Consider the following 15274-nt stretch of genomic DNA (forward strand, 5'->3'; position numbering starts at 1 on the left):
TTTCCTGTTCTTTTTCTCAGAGAGTGGTAAATGGGGTCCAAATCAATATGTTTGTTGATAGAGTTCCGGTCGGAATGCCGTGCTTCTCGGAATTCATGTGCATGTCTGTTTGGCTTGCCCGAGGATGGATGTGTTGTCCCAGTCGAAGTGGTGTCTTTCCTCATCTATATGTAAGGATACCAGTGATGGTGGGTCATGTCTTTTTGTGGCTAACTGATGTTCATGTATCCTGGTGGCTAGCTTTCTGTCTGTTTGTCGAAATGTAGTGCTTGTTACAGTTCTTGCAAGATGTTTTGTAAATGACAGTCATTCTGCTTGTTGTCTATATAGGGTCTTTCAAGTTGCTGTTTTAGTGTGTTGGTGGGTTTGTGGGCTACCATGATGCCAAGAGGTCACAGTAGTCTGACAGTCACTTCCGAGATGTCTTTGATGTGGGGGAGAGTGGCTGGGATTTCTGGACATGTTTTGTCTGCTTGTTTGGGTTCGTTGCTGAGAAATCGGCAGACTGTGTTCATTGGGTACACATTATTTTTTAATACGCGGTATAGGTGATTTTCCTCTGCTCTTCGTAGTTCCTCTGTGCTGCAGTGTTTGGTGGCTTGTTGAAATAATGTTCTAATGCAGCTTCGTTTGTGGATTTGGGATGAATGCTTCTGTAGTTCAGTATTTGGTCCATATGTGTTGTTTTCCTGTACACGCTGGTTTGATGTTTCCCATTAGCTGTTTGCTCTACTGTGACATCTAGGAATGGCAGTTTATTGTTGTTTCCCTCCTCTTCTGTGAATTTTATGCCAGTGAGGATCAACTCAGCGAGCAAACTTACATCTAGAACCACAATCTGAGCTACAAATCTTTTCAAAACTTGCTAACTCCTCAATAATCTTGAACTGAGTGATTTGCTGAACCTTTTCAGAGGGCAGTTAAGTGTCAGCCATATTGTTGTGGGTTTGGTGTCACATGCGGGCCAAACCAGGTAAGGATAGCAGATGTCATTCCATAAAGGACATTACAAAGCAATATTTATGACAATCAACGATGGTGACAAGGTTACCATTAAACTATCTTTTCATCCCAGATTGTTATTGAATTCAAATTTTGAATTCAATCTGCTATTGTGGGGTTCGAACCATTTCCCCAAAGACTATTTTCAGCGATGGAATATTAGCCCAGTGATATTTCCATTATACTACCACCTCCCGAGAACATTACAAACACTGGGAATGTAAACAAACTTCAGGTATTAACTGCCTATTTTACAGTCAGGAAACTAATTTGCTAGAACACAGACTTGTTTTTCACGTACAAGATTCTGGAGTGCAGGAGGGGAACCGAAAAGAAACTTTCCATGTCTGTTAAAATGGTGCACTTTCCTGAAGTCATGAAATCAGTCAATACAAATTATTTATCTCGCAATTATTTTTGTCTTTTGTTGAAGGACATGGATGTTGCTGCCTAAGCCAGCATTTATTTTCCATTCCTATTTGCACTGGAGAAGGCAGTAGTAACCAGCCTTCTTGAACTGTTACAATCCATGTGCAGTTGGAAGACGCACGGTATTGTCAGGATACTTTTGACCCAGTAATGGTAAAGGAACAGGGATATAGTTCCAAGTCAGGATGGTGCATGGCTTTGTGTAGTTTTGAAGTGAGTTTGCAGCTGATGGTGCTCCTGCCTTGACCTTTTAGGTGGCAGCGGCAGCCGGTTTAGAAGGTGCAATCAAAGGAGTGGGGGCAAGTTGCTACAGAGCATCTTGTGAATGGCACACACTGCTGCCTCTGTGTTTTGGTGGTGGAAGAAGTGAATGTGGCATGAATGAAGTGAGCTGCTTTGTTCTGGATGTTGGTAAGCTATGCTGATTCAGACAAGTGGAAAGTCTTCCATCATACTCTTGACATGTGCCTTTAAGTGGTGAAAAAGCTTTGGGAATCAGGAGGTAAGGGGCTTGCTCAAAATTCCTAATTTCTGACTTACTACTGTAGCCACAGTATTTATATCTTAGAGTCACAGAGTCAGAGCTAGGATGGTCCAACTCATCCATGCTGACCAGATATTCTGAATTAATCCAGTCCCATTTGCCAGTATTTGGTCCATATCCCTCTACGGTCTTGCTATTCATGTACCCATCCAGATGTCTTTTAAATGCTGTACATGTAACAGGCTCCACCAATTCCTCTGGCAGCTCATTCCATTCAAGCAGCACTTTCTGTATGAAAAAGTAGCCCCTTAGGTCACTTTGAAATATCCCCCCCTCTCATCTCAAACTTGTGCCCTGTGGTCTTGGACTCTCCTAACCTGGGAGAAAGATCTTGGCTATTCACCCTATCTATGCCCCTCATGATTTTATAAACTTGCATAAGGTCACCCCTCAGCCTCTGATGCTCTGGGTAAACAAAACGCCAGCTTATTTAACCTCTCCCTACAGTCCAAACCCTTCAACCCTGGCCACATCTTTGTAAATCTTTTCTGAACCCTTTCAAGTTTCACCACATCCTTCCTATAGCAGGGAGACCAGAATGTGGCTGATCCAGTTCAGTTTCTGGTAAATGGTAACACCCAAATGTTCACAGAGGTTCCAAGTAATTATAATGTCATTCAATAAAAGGTTAAGTAAGTAAATTCTCTCCTTTTGGAGTTGTTTTAGGGAAGAACATCTTATCTGGTCTAGCCTACATGTGACTCAAGACTCACAGCTCAACTGACCTCTGAGCAATTAAGGATGGGCAACAGATGCTGGTCTAACCAGCAATGCCCACATCCTGTGAATGCATTAAAATGATGGCTACTGCCTGACACTAAGGAGGTATGATAGTTGATACTTACTCACCCAAGTCTACATGTTCTCTTGCTGCATATGGACATGGACTGCCCTGATAACTGAAGAGTCACAAATTGTGATAACATTGCGCAGTCATCAGTGATTATTCTCACCTCTGGTCTTACAACATAAGGTAGGTCATTGTTAAAGCAACTGAGGGCTTGGAACACTCTTCTGAGGAACACCTGCAGTGACTCCATCCAGTACAGTGATCCCCACCAACATAGTAGGATACCAGAGATGGGTATTATATGGTTTGGAAAGACCTACAGTAAATAACTATGTAAATAACAAGGTATAGACAAAATTGTAATACAATTACCTTTTCTGCACAAATACTGGGATGCCTCCCTGTAGTTCACCTATATGACTATAGAAGGGTTGCAGATTGAACTTGGATGCATATTCCTGAAAGTGAGATTTGACAGAGTTTGGAGAGTCCATATCACCACCACAATCGAGCAATTTGGGCACTGGATTTGAGTAGCTGTGTTCAGTCCATTGGTTGAATCTGGAATGGAGCCGATTACTCTTCTGAACATGGGATTTCAACAAGGAGTTTGTTGTGCCTGGGAAGAAAACAAAATGATGTTTCATCTTAGTTGCCCTAGGATTTTCAAGAAACACTGATTGATTAAAAAATTAGTTCAGAGTTTCTCTCAGCTATCACTAAATAAACTATAATTATTAACTTGTGCCTTTATGTAGTGGATAGGTGGGAGAAGGAAGGAAAAGGAGGAAAAGAATGAGGGCAGACGAGGGTATATCTTTTTTGAATATAAAAGCAAAATACTGCAGAGGCTTGACATCTGAAACAAAAGCACAAAATACTGGAAATATTCAGGTCAGCGAACTTGTCAAAAGAGAAAAATAGTCAATGTTTCAAGTCAAAGGCCGCAAAGCAAGTACAAGGCAGGAAAATCTTAAGGTCGTCATGGTGGGATGGAATAAATAAAAGAGAACATCTGTTACAATGTGGAAGGCAAGAGAAATGCAATGGAATAAGAAAAGGATGATAGTGTAAACCAAAGAGAAATGATAATGGGACAAGCACAAAAAACAAAATGTAAGTCTGGAATAACTGTATATACCAAGAACAAATTCGCAAAAGTTGCAATCTGAAAAAAAAAGATGCAGTGCTTATGGATGGAGTTTTTTGTAGTCAGTCCATGAGCCAGTATGAAGTGACTGACTGGAAGATGAGAGTTACTCTTCAAGTTTCCCTAAGGCCCAGTTGAACAGCAAAGGAGACTAGGTTCGGGATGTCAGAATTGGGGTAGAGTAGAAACTTCAAATGACAGGCAGCTAGAGGCTCATGGACATTCTTGAACAGATGCATTCAGCAAATAGATCCTCAATATGTTTAAAATCTCCAACGTGGAGGAAACAGTACTGAGTTCTGAATTAAATCAAAGCATGATGTCACAGGAAAACAGCTAGTTCATTGGTTGGTTTGTATTTCTTTGTTTATTAGTAAATGTGATGTTTTGTTAATAGTAAGGTTTCCTAGCAGTTGTAAAGATCATAAGGAGCAATAAATTGTATTAATCAAAGCAGATCATTTAATTAACACATAATAAAGGTGGCATGGCAGAGGTGGTGTTGTAATACCAAGGATTGTCCTGGGCAACCTCATCTGCAGTAAGTGTTTGCAGCTTAAGGAGCTTCAACTCTGAGTCATTGAGTTGGAAATTGAAGTGCAGATCCTGCAACACATTGGTGACAGTGGTTTGGTGGGGGTTATGACATGATCACATCCTTTAAGATAGGAATAGGATAGCGTGGTCTGATTTGGTCAGTGATCATAATCAGGAGAGTGTCACTGCAAGTAAGATTGGTAAAGGGATAAAGGAGATGGAGATGGATGAGCCTCATCTTTTCCAATTGTACAACAGATTCAAGATTCTTGCCATTAGTACAGATGAGAATGGTGGATGCAAGTTGGATATGTGAAGTGACAATTGGTACGGAAAACTATTGAAGTGGAAGAATACACTGGAATATTGCAGCAGTGGGACATGGTATAGTCAGGGAGATAGACAGAGTTGTCTGCAGCCAAGAGCAATCTTCCAAGTTGGCTTGCTGTATCTGCTGTAAGTTAAAGAGGAACCTCTAATGGAAGGAGGAGAATCCAGTTGTCATGGTCCACATAGGTATTAACAACATAGACAGTACTAGGAAAGACGTAGTAGTTAGGAATTATGAGCAGCGAGAGAGCAAATTAAAAATCAGAACTTCAAAGCTCATTGGACTATTATATGACCCACAAGCAGACTGGCATGAGGTAAATAAGAGATGCTGACATGACTCAGACTGGTGTAGAAGAAATGGGTTTTGATTCATTGGGCAGTGGCACCAGTAAAAGGGAAAGTGGAAGTTGAACTGTAGGGATGTCCTTCAAATGAATCTTGCTGGGAATAATTGCTGGTGAGTTGCATATTAAGGGCAGTAAAATGGGTTTCAAAATAAATAGTGAAGGCAAGGGATCAATTGAGAGGAGATACGGCAAATTAGAGGGCAACAACAAAGTAGGGTAGCAATTTGGGTCATGATAACCACAGTGTGGCGGGAAGGGTCAGAGATACAAACTTCAGAATGCATTCCGAAATAAAACCAGAAATTGCAAAAAATGGTAAAAGACCAGTGTTAAAAAATCTATGAATGCAACCAGTATTTGTGACAAAACACATTGACCGTTAGTACAAATATAAATAAATTTCTATGACCTGATAGCCATTGCAGAGACTTGGTTGGAGGATGACCAAGACAGAGTCTGAAGAGTTCAACATTTCACAAAAGCAGAAAGCTTGGAAAAGGTGATGGGTAGTTTGGTTAATTGATCTAATCAGCATAAGGATGAGAAATGACCTTGGCTCAGAAGAGTGAGACATAGAATCAGGTTGGGAAGAGATGAGAAATAGGGAACTACCGATGGAAGTAGGTAACAATTAACAGCAGCAGGTTATTAGCAGGTTATTAGTAGAACAGAGTATAGAGAGGGAAATAAGCTGGGCAAGCCAAAAAAGAACTGTAATAATCATAGGTGACTTAATCTACATGGAGATTGGGTGAATCAAATTGGCAAAAAATAGTTCATAATTAAACTAGTTATTCTATGCTTTAGTTATACAGCCAACAGCATCATTCAAATTACACGAGCAATCTTAAGAAAGGGTTTAATGTCAAAGAAGCCTCAGGCACTTACCCAAGAGAGCTTGCCCTCGGAGGATGTGGTCATGTTCATCAAAATGAATATGTTGAGCTCCATGGTGCTTGGAGAAATTGGTTGGGCTGGATGCTGAAGCAGGTGGCAGTTGGTGATGAACTGCAATGCGGGGTGAAATCTGACCTCTGTTGGTAGTGTCAAACTGAGGTGGCAATGCTGCCTGAGCTTGAATATAACAAGAATGGCCTGGTGTCTGTCCAGGAGAAATTATAGGATGTTTCTGGGGACTGCACAGATTTTGCTGGTTAAAAGATCGACTCTGAATATTCTGTGAACAAAAACCTTGTTGTGATATCAACTGTGAATAGGACTGATCATGAATATTCTTATGACCAGGACTAAACTTCATATTTGAAGTCATGTTCATCAAGTTGTCAGAAAGCCATACAGGACCATCTTGAACCTGAAAAATAAATAAACAACATATCACACACATGTGTACATTTCACAAGGGGACTGAGGGCCTGTCAAAGACTTCATGACAAAGTATCATGATTGATTTGTTCAAGTCAGTGTTCTGTTTTTAACTTATTAGTTAACCAGATAATTTCATGTAAATGAAATAGATGACCAGAATCTTCCCAGTCCCTGAATTACTTAGGCATTGATGGGAAAGTTTTTTTAGATTAGATTAGATTAGATTAGATTACTTACAGTGTGGAAACAGGCCCTTTGGCCTAACAAGTCCACACCGACCGGCCAAAGCGCAACACACCCAAACCCATTCCCCTACATTTACCCCTTCACCTAACACTACGGGCAATTTAGCTTGGCCAATTCACCTAACCTGCACATTTTTGGATTGTGGGAGGAAACTGGAGCACCCGGAGGAAACCCACGCAGGCACGGGGAGAATGTGCAAACTCCACACAGACAGTCGCCTGAGGCGGAAATTGAACCTGGGTCTCTGGCGCTGTGAGGCAGAAATGCTAACCACTGTGCCACCGTGCCACCCATCAACAGTAAGCAGTTTCCCACTGTCATGAGCAAAATGTCTCGTTTTTAAACAGAACATTGAAAGACAAGACAGGATTCTTGCTAGGGAGGGGCAAGGGGCCCATTCGCATATACGAACATGTTCATTATGATGTTATCTTGCCTCATTGATCCTCCCCCCTGCCACATAGAAACTAAATGGTGACACAATTCCCAACACCGAAGTCAGAGTAACCTGGCAACTCCAATTCACCACTTGATCCTCCAAACATCCCAGTCACGAATATCTCAGGGTACTGTCGATAGGCAGTGACTACACACACCCTCTCACCCAGAAGGATTTTCAGGTCCTGTAGGACAGGTTGCTAATTACCCTTTGCACAAAATACCCAGGGCAAATACATTAAAATGTTCAGGACAGCTTTGGGCAGCCAGTGCCTGTTCAGTTGCATGGCTGGGCACAGACACAGACCCCAGGAATCTCTTTCACCTGTGACAAATAAGATGCCATGGGGCTGTGGCACATATGTAATGAGACATGTTCAGGAAGATAGTATGAGAAACCCACTAGGACTCATGGACAGAACCCTCCATGAAAGGTGCCGAAAGCAGGTTTTAGCTGATTTTCCCTGAACTTCAGTCTGTTCTTTCACTTGGACTATTGGATTGCACAACTCTTTCTTTGAATCCAATCAAGGACTGGAGGCTTTTTTTAACCAAAAATCCAAGGTATTCCAGATATATTAAACATGAACCTTTCATGAATCTTGATGAAATTGACAAGTAGATTCAGCCCAGGGTTACTGTTTCAGACCTTACATTTGCACTTGTATCACAACGAAACAGTTCTGATGAAAAGAAATTAAATTGAAAAATTAACATGGTTTGTTCATCTACAGGTAAGGCTTGATCTGTCGATGATTACTTTGAATATATAGCACATACATGGCATTTAACCAGCCATTCTTGTAAGCTTCCACACAATTCTTTTCAGCACTTCACTTATTATTTTAGATTTCCAGCATCTATAATATTTTTGTTTAAAAATTAACAGGATGTTGCTAATATGAACTTACAAAAACTTTTAACAGCCAACCATATAAACAGTTTGTGGCAAACATTTACACAAGTAATTGAGAGAAAATAATACTCATATCTATAGAGATGCAATTGCTGAATCAGAAGGGATGATGTAAACCAGACCTTCTCAAATTGTCGGTTGCTATAGCAAGTTGTGATTGAGACTGTTAAAGACTGCACAAGCAAATGATTAGGGATGCAAGATGGGCATTTGGAGTTTAGTGTTTAAATAAAAACTATTATTAAGTATCGTAAGTTTGGTTACAGTTCCATGATGTCACACTGGTCAAATCTGCTAGTTAAAGTTAAATCTTTCCCAGATGTAAATTTTAAAGTAAGATTTCAAACAGAGTGAAAAAATAGAATAGCCGAGGTTGGTAAATACTATTATTAATAGTGGAAGCAGCAGCACATAATCCAGAAAATGACAAAACAAGATCCTTTATTTAGATGGTAAGAGACCACAAATCAAAGGGGAACTTAAAAATTAGCAATGTATAGAATGATGACTTTTCTACCACAAATTATTGAAACAGTCATGAGTACTTTTAAAAAAAACATTTTTTCACTTTTTGAGAAATGAGAACTTAAAGGGACACAAAGAGCTTGTTAAATGGGAATTGATGTGGTGGCACATGCAGGAAAATAATGAAGTAGTAATGGATCTTGCTGGGACTGCTACACATTGTGAGAAGATGCAGGAAGAGATTGTTTTCAGGGGTTTGGAAAAAGCTAAATTTCCTAATTTGGAATTCTGTCCTGAACATTAACCGTTTCTCCACAACAGAATGCTGATTCAGTGGTAGACATGGCTTTGATTCACATGTTCCAGAATTGGAAGAAGAGCATCAGATGATATTAAAGCAATGTGGTATTCCACCTTACAATGGTTATTTCTTGATCTTCCAATCAACATCAATTCAAGTTAACCAGTTGGCATTCAAAGTAACCTTGGTACATCTATAATTCAGATGACAAAATCAGAAACTTTTATGTTTACTTCCTTAATCCATTGCTAGGAGATGGATCAACATCATTTTTCCCTTTTGTAAATTAAAATTATAATTTATGAGTTAAAATACCTTTTCTCTCACATCATTATTCTTTCTGCCCGGAGCCCAAAATGATCCCAAGTCCGATCTTGGTGTCATTCTTTCTCTACCTGAAAATGAACAATAATGATTATTTGTACAATGAGGGAGCATTATAAGCAGCAAACCATACTGAAATGAAGCACACATGTCGCCTTGCATGGTCATGACCTTCAACCATTTCCTGCTAAGCCTGTAGGCATGCAATGGCTGAAGAATAAACAAAAAACTGAACTTGCACAATTTCTCTTCTTCCAAGGTATTCCAGTTTTGCTCTTGACTGAAGCTGTTGCAGAACTATAGTTGGAAGGAATTAAATCTGTCCTATGTGAGACTAATGCTCAGAAACATTCTCCTATCCTATGCATGGATGGTGCATTTTGCACTGAGGCTGCACAGGGAATGTTCATATTTCATCTAATGCAATGAGAAGCAGTTGATAATTAGAAAATTTACTTCAGATTTTTATTTTTCTTTTGTATCATTATGCATAGCTTTGAGGTTGCAGAAAATATTAAAAATACTGAGCAGGTCATGCAAAATCTAGACAGAGTGAAACAAAATTGGCAAAGGTTTCAGGTCAATGATCTTTTTGTGATGAAAGGTTATCAACTTAAAATGTTAACAATGGTACAAAGTCCTTTGAGAAATGACAAGCACTACTGATTGCTGCATTTCTCTTAATTTCTTGTACAATGACGGAGCTCTGCATTTCTGGGCCAGATTTCTGATCTCAGCTTCTTCCATGGTGTGAAGCACACCTAAAATCCAATTGCTCTCTCATAGTGCAAGAACATTTGGGAAGGCAAGACACACCCCTTACGATAACACCGGTTGCCATCTGTTGATAAGAGTTTAAATGTCCATTGTATCAATTGCAGTATGTCCAACTCAGTTTCACAGAAGAAAATAGTTTCAAAAATAGAAATAATATTTCTTAGTTATTAGGTAGCCTACATTTCTTTCTTTAGTGTTCTCCTCCCTCCTTCCCTGACACCCTCCCCCCAACAGTGTTCTTCCTCACACTCTGATATTGTTCTCCTCTCTCCATTGATATATTCCTCTCAAAACCCCTAAAAGTGTTCGCTTCCCTCTATCGCTCCATGATAACACTGACCCTATTAATATTGGCTGGACAGGAGCCAGGAACCAAATGAAGAAACACTTCTTCACTCAAAGGACAGTGAACCTGTGGAATCCATACTGCAGAAGGACATGGAGGCCAAGTCACTGAATATATTGAATTAGCTTTATTGTCTCATGTATTCAAACTAGTACAGTGAAAACTTTACAAGTCATCACTTATGGCGTCATCTTCGGTACAAAGGGGCCCAAATGCAGATGCATAACGTACAAATTCTTAGGAAACAAGTATAGAAAAATAGAGAAATATAAAGTATAAGGAAAGCATAAGAGGCCATAAACCAAACCAATGTATTTGGCAATTACTTCCACAGTTAGCAATATATATCTGGTGAACAAATGCATCGCCAATGCATTTTAAAACATAAACAGATACATCAAATGGAGCTAGAAGGTTTGTTTTCAGACATTTCATCACCATGAACTAGGTAACATCATCAGAGAGTGTCTCCGGTGAAGCGGTGAAGTGAGACTCTCACTGATGACGTTACCTGGTCATGGTGGCGAAACGACTGAAAGCAAACCTTCCAGCTCAGCCAGCGAGCTTACATACTTTTCAACCTGAATTACAAATCTTCTCAAAAATCGCTAGATAAATCAAATATTTGCACAGAGACTATTAATTTGTGTGTCATAACTTTTATGTAATATTAATTCCACCAAGTTGGGGATCATGGGTTTCATGTGATTGAACAGGTCAATTTCTGACCTGTACATCTTTGAACACATGGGGCAATATTATCCCATCTCTGAGGCAATGGGATCCAGAGTACAGAAATTGTCTCCTTTTCTTTCCTTCTCTGCCATGGCTGGTTGTCTGTCTCAATGTAAAGACAGGTGAGTCCAAGTGTGTCGTGATTTGATGTCACCACTTTGAATGATTGGTACAAGCTTCTCCCAGTCATTAAGGTCGACACATATTCTTCAAAGGAGCTTCAAAGTGTGGTTGAAACATTTTGTTTTGTCTTCTTATGGAATTTAGGCCTTTTAGAATAAAAGAACAGGATATGATGGTGGACAGTTTTTGATCATCTGGAAGCACCATCTAAAACATGGTAATTGATTTTGCATGTGGTTTGCCAAATGCTTGCAGGGTTGGCTTCAGGAAGCATAGTAGTGTTGGGTCATGTCCATCAATTCAATATGGAAGATGCAGAAGACACATTGTTGATAGAAACCTTCTACAAGCCCACTAAAACTGATAGTAGTGAGTGTTTGACAAGATCGACCTCCACAAGTGAGCAAAAAGTAATACTGTACAAAGAAATGATTGTCAGTAAGTTCCAATTTCAATGGGACCCAGACTCTGTTTCAGCAACACATAAGAGACTAAAGAAATGTCACCTATATACATAAAGATAGATGTGTACATAAGGAGGCAAGGCATAATAACATGAACTGTTGTTGGGTGAAGTAGTAGGACAGCTACTAGACAGATATACAGGAGATGTGGAATAGAGTTAGCCACAGAGGTCTCTCAAAATAAAGGTGAATTGCAGGGAAAAAGCAGATTACAGGGAAAGGCCTTGAAAGAGGGACGAAAACCAGAAACTCATTGCTGGAAAAGCATAAACAGCCAAGGTAGACTTCTTGGAAAACCTGACCAATAACAGGATTAGCCAGAGATTCTTGTCTTTATTTGTTTAAACACATGGGCCAGAGACTGTGGAGATAGTCTTCAAGGTAAAACAAACCACAAAGTTAATTCAAGGCAAAAATCCTCAGTTAAAAGTGAAAAGTTGACTTAAACTCATAACATAAGAACCATTGTCAAAAACACATCATATGGCACAATATTTACGAGAGAGATAGGTGACTTGACTTTAACAGGGTAAGCCTTTTGACATAGAGTCATAGAGCCTCACAGTACGGAAACAGAACCGTCAGTCCAAACATCCATGCCAACCAGGTTTCCTAAACTGAACTAGTCCTATTTGACTGTATTTGGCCATTACCTGCCAAAATTCTGCAAGTGGCCTGATTACATTGCATTGGTTTTAATATAGCATGCAACCTTTATGACATGACTGGAGCCAAACAGACAGCAGGTAAGTAAGATACCTTATATTGAGGCCACATTTGGAATACTGCATACAATTCTGGTTACTTTGTGTGATGATGCTGTCACTTTAACAAAGTTATTTTGTCCTTGGGTTTTTTTAAGAGAAGTTGTGAAAGTAGAAGTGACGAAATGTCTGGAAAGATCCTATTTTGCAATGGCAGGGGAGTGGCCAGTTCACCCAGTTCACAGTTTTTCTAGTTTGGTTTAGTTGTAACAGTGAGAAGCTGCTGGTTTAGCTGTAACAGAAGCTTCTGCAGTGCAAAAGATTCCATGCTTCAGCAGATGTTTCGGGGTTGACTTTTCTCTCTGAAATCTCTCCTGCCTGTAATAACCTGTGCTTGAATTTATCTTTTGACAATGGTGTATTTAGGAATATTGGAGAAGCTCCTCAGTTAAGTTGCTGTATCCAGTCGGTTGAGTTTTCCAATAGTTACACTATTCTAAATTCCGTTTTCTTTTGTTCGTGTTTCAACTGTAGTGTCAAAATAAGTTTAGTTTCCTTAAAAATGGAGTTGTTTGACCAGCTGCATCACACCTTGAATGTCAACTACACATCTGCATTTAAAATAAGCAAAGTTAGATGCTGGGTTACCTTCTTAAAATATTTTGAGGGGGTCTGGCCTGGTCCAAAACACTTGCTATCAGAAGGATGTTGTTAAACTAGAAAGGGTATGAAGAGGCTGGATAGGGTGGGATTTTTTCCCCCTGGAGCATTGGAAGCTGAGAGGTGACCTTACAGAGGTTTATAAAATCATGAAGGGCATGGATACAGTGAATAGCCAAGGGTCTTTTTGCAAGGGTAGAGGCCATAGGTTTAAGGTTAGAAGAAAAAGATTTAAAAGGGACCTCAGGGGCAACATTTTCACAGAGGGTGGAATGTGTATGGAATGAGCTGCCATAGGAAGTGGTAGAGGCAAGTAAAATTACAACATTTAAAAAGCATCTTGACAGGTACAACATGAAGAGAAAGATCACAGAAATAGCATGTGTGTTTCAGATGAGAAATTAATAGACCTTGAAGACAAGTTTGAGAATTTTGAGTTTCAAGAGCAACATCAACACACGTTTTTCAAGAGGTTGCAGATTAGTGTCAGAACTGACTGAATCTCGCTATCATATAGGTTTACCAACATCTATGTTTGACAGTCCTCTCGTAATTTAATGCAACCAATTTGAGATTAAAAATGCCTGTATGTACCCATGGGCAGATTAAGCAAGGATATAAGCACTTTGATGGCTCATCAGAATTTATGGTGAAGACCAGTGAATTTAATTTTAATCTACCTTAACTAAATAAATTATGCTGAATGGTAGTTAAGAAGCTACAACGTAGATATTGATACTAACTGCAAACAAACTATAACTAATTTATGCTATTACTTAGGATGCGTTTTTTTATTCAAGGATATTGCCATTCCAGGCGAGGCCAGTATTTATTGCCCATCCTAATTATCCTACAGAAGGTGATGGTGAGCTGCCTTTTGGAAATGCTGCATCCATTTGGTATAGGTACGCCACAATGCTTTCAGGGGAGAGAGTTCCAGGATTTTGACCAAATGACAATGAAAGAACGACAATTTATTTTCAAGTCAGAATCATGAGTGGCTTGGAGGGAATCTTGCAGGTGGTGGTGGTGTTTTCATGTCATTTAGATGGCACTCTACGGGGTCAACAGGGCTGAGTTTGCATTTGTAGTTTCTGATGCTTTGGTTGATGGAAGGTGGTCCATTCAGTTTCAATTCCTTTACATGTTTTAGCAGTTTTATACAACTGAAAACTTTGCTGGGCCATCTCAGAGAACATTCAGAGTCAGCCATATTCCTGTGGGTCTAGATCACAAGTGGGCCAGACAAGGTATGGACAGCAATTTTCCTTTCTTAAAAGGTAATAGTTGACCAGATGAGTTTTTTATGATAACAGACAATATTTTCATGGTTATCATTAGACTTTTAATTCCGATATTATTTTATTCCAATTTGAACCATAACAATATAATGCATAAGGACAGAAGCAGGCTCCTTGGCCTATCAATCTATTCCATTACTCAGTGAGACTGTGCAGATCTGATAATTCTCAACTTCACTTTCCTGCCTTTTTTCCATAAACCTTGATTTTATTACCATTTAAAAATTGTCTATCTCAGCCCTAAATATTCTTAACAAAACACCCATGACAGTTCTGTGATAAAGAATTCCACAGATATACTACCCTCTGGGAGAAGAAATTCATCTTCATCTGTCTGAGATTATCCCTCTCCCACAAGGTAAATCAACTATTCACCACTTATCCTATCAAGCACCCTAAAACTCTTGTCATTTTAATAAGTTAATTCTAACTTCCAATCAGCACAAGTCAAATTACTCAACCTCTCTTCATGAGAAAATTACTCCATATCCACAATTAACTTAGTCAACCTTCTCCGGATTCCTCCAATACCAGGATATCTTTTTTCACACAAATTGTTCACAGTATTCTAGGTATTGTGGTCTGATTAATACCTTGTACAAAGACTTGCCTATTTTTATAGCCATTTATCTTCCCTAAGGCTGGTAACCTGACAAGTCAACTTTGATACAACTTTTTTTTTGATTGATTCACCTATGAATCCTGCTGCAGCTTTGTGTAGTGTTTCTCTATTTAAATAATATTCAGCTCCTCTGTATCTCCTGCTGAAGTTATAAGCTCACATTTTCCCACACTATATTCCATCTGTCAAATGTTTGCTCACTTGTTTAACCTGTTCATCTCCTTTTGCAACTTTGTATCATCCTCAACACTTGCCTCCCTATCCATTCTTGTGCATCCACAAATTTGCTTCTAGCACACATACTTCCCTCAACTAACTCATTAACGTATACCATAGATAACTGTAGCCCCAGCAGTGATCTCTATTTTACTCCCAAGTTACAGGTTGCCATCCT

General features: G+C 39.4%; 1 protein-coding gene across 4 annotated transcripts in view; it reads right to left on the reverse strand.

The window, feature by feature from the left end:
• LOC122560734 (ATP-dependent RNA helicase with zinc finger domain-like) overlaps positions 1-15274 on the reverse strand; it is a 569578-nt gene that overhangs the window by 70287 nt on the left and 484017 nt on the right. For all 4 annotated transcript variants that reach the window (XM_087997766.1, XM_043711726.2, XM_087997765.1 and 1 more), the window contains 3 exons: positions 9140-9219; positions 6021-6444; positions 3138-3384 (listed from right to left, as the gene is read on the reverse strand). In XM_087997766.1, coding sequence (XP_087853892.1) covers positions 3138-3384; positions 6021-6444; positions 9140-9219 — 751 coding nt within the window. The remainder of the gene's footprint in view (positions 1-3137; positions 3385-6020; positions 6445-9139; positions 9220-15274) is intronic.

This window comes from Chiloscyllium plagiosum, unplaced genomic scaffold (assembly GCF_037043375.1).
Source record: "Chiloscyllium plagiosum isolate Xiang-an unplaced genomic scaffold, Cpla_swu_hap1 HiC_scaffold_20, whole genome shotgun sequence".
Taxonomy (NCBI): domain Eukaryota; kingdom Metazoa; phylum Chordata; class Chondrichthyes; order Orectolobiformes; family Hemiscylliidae; genus Chiloscyllium; species Chiloscyllium plagiosum.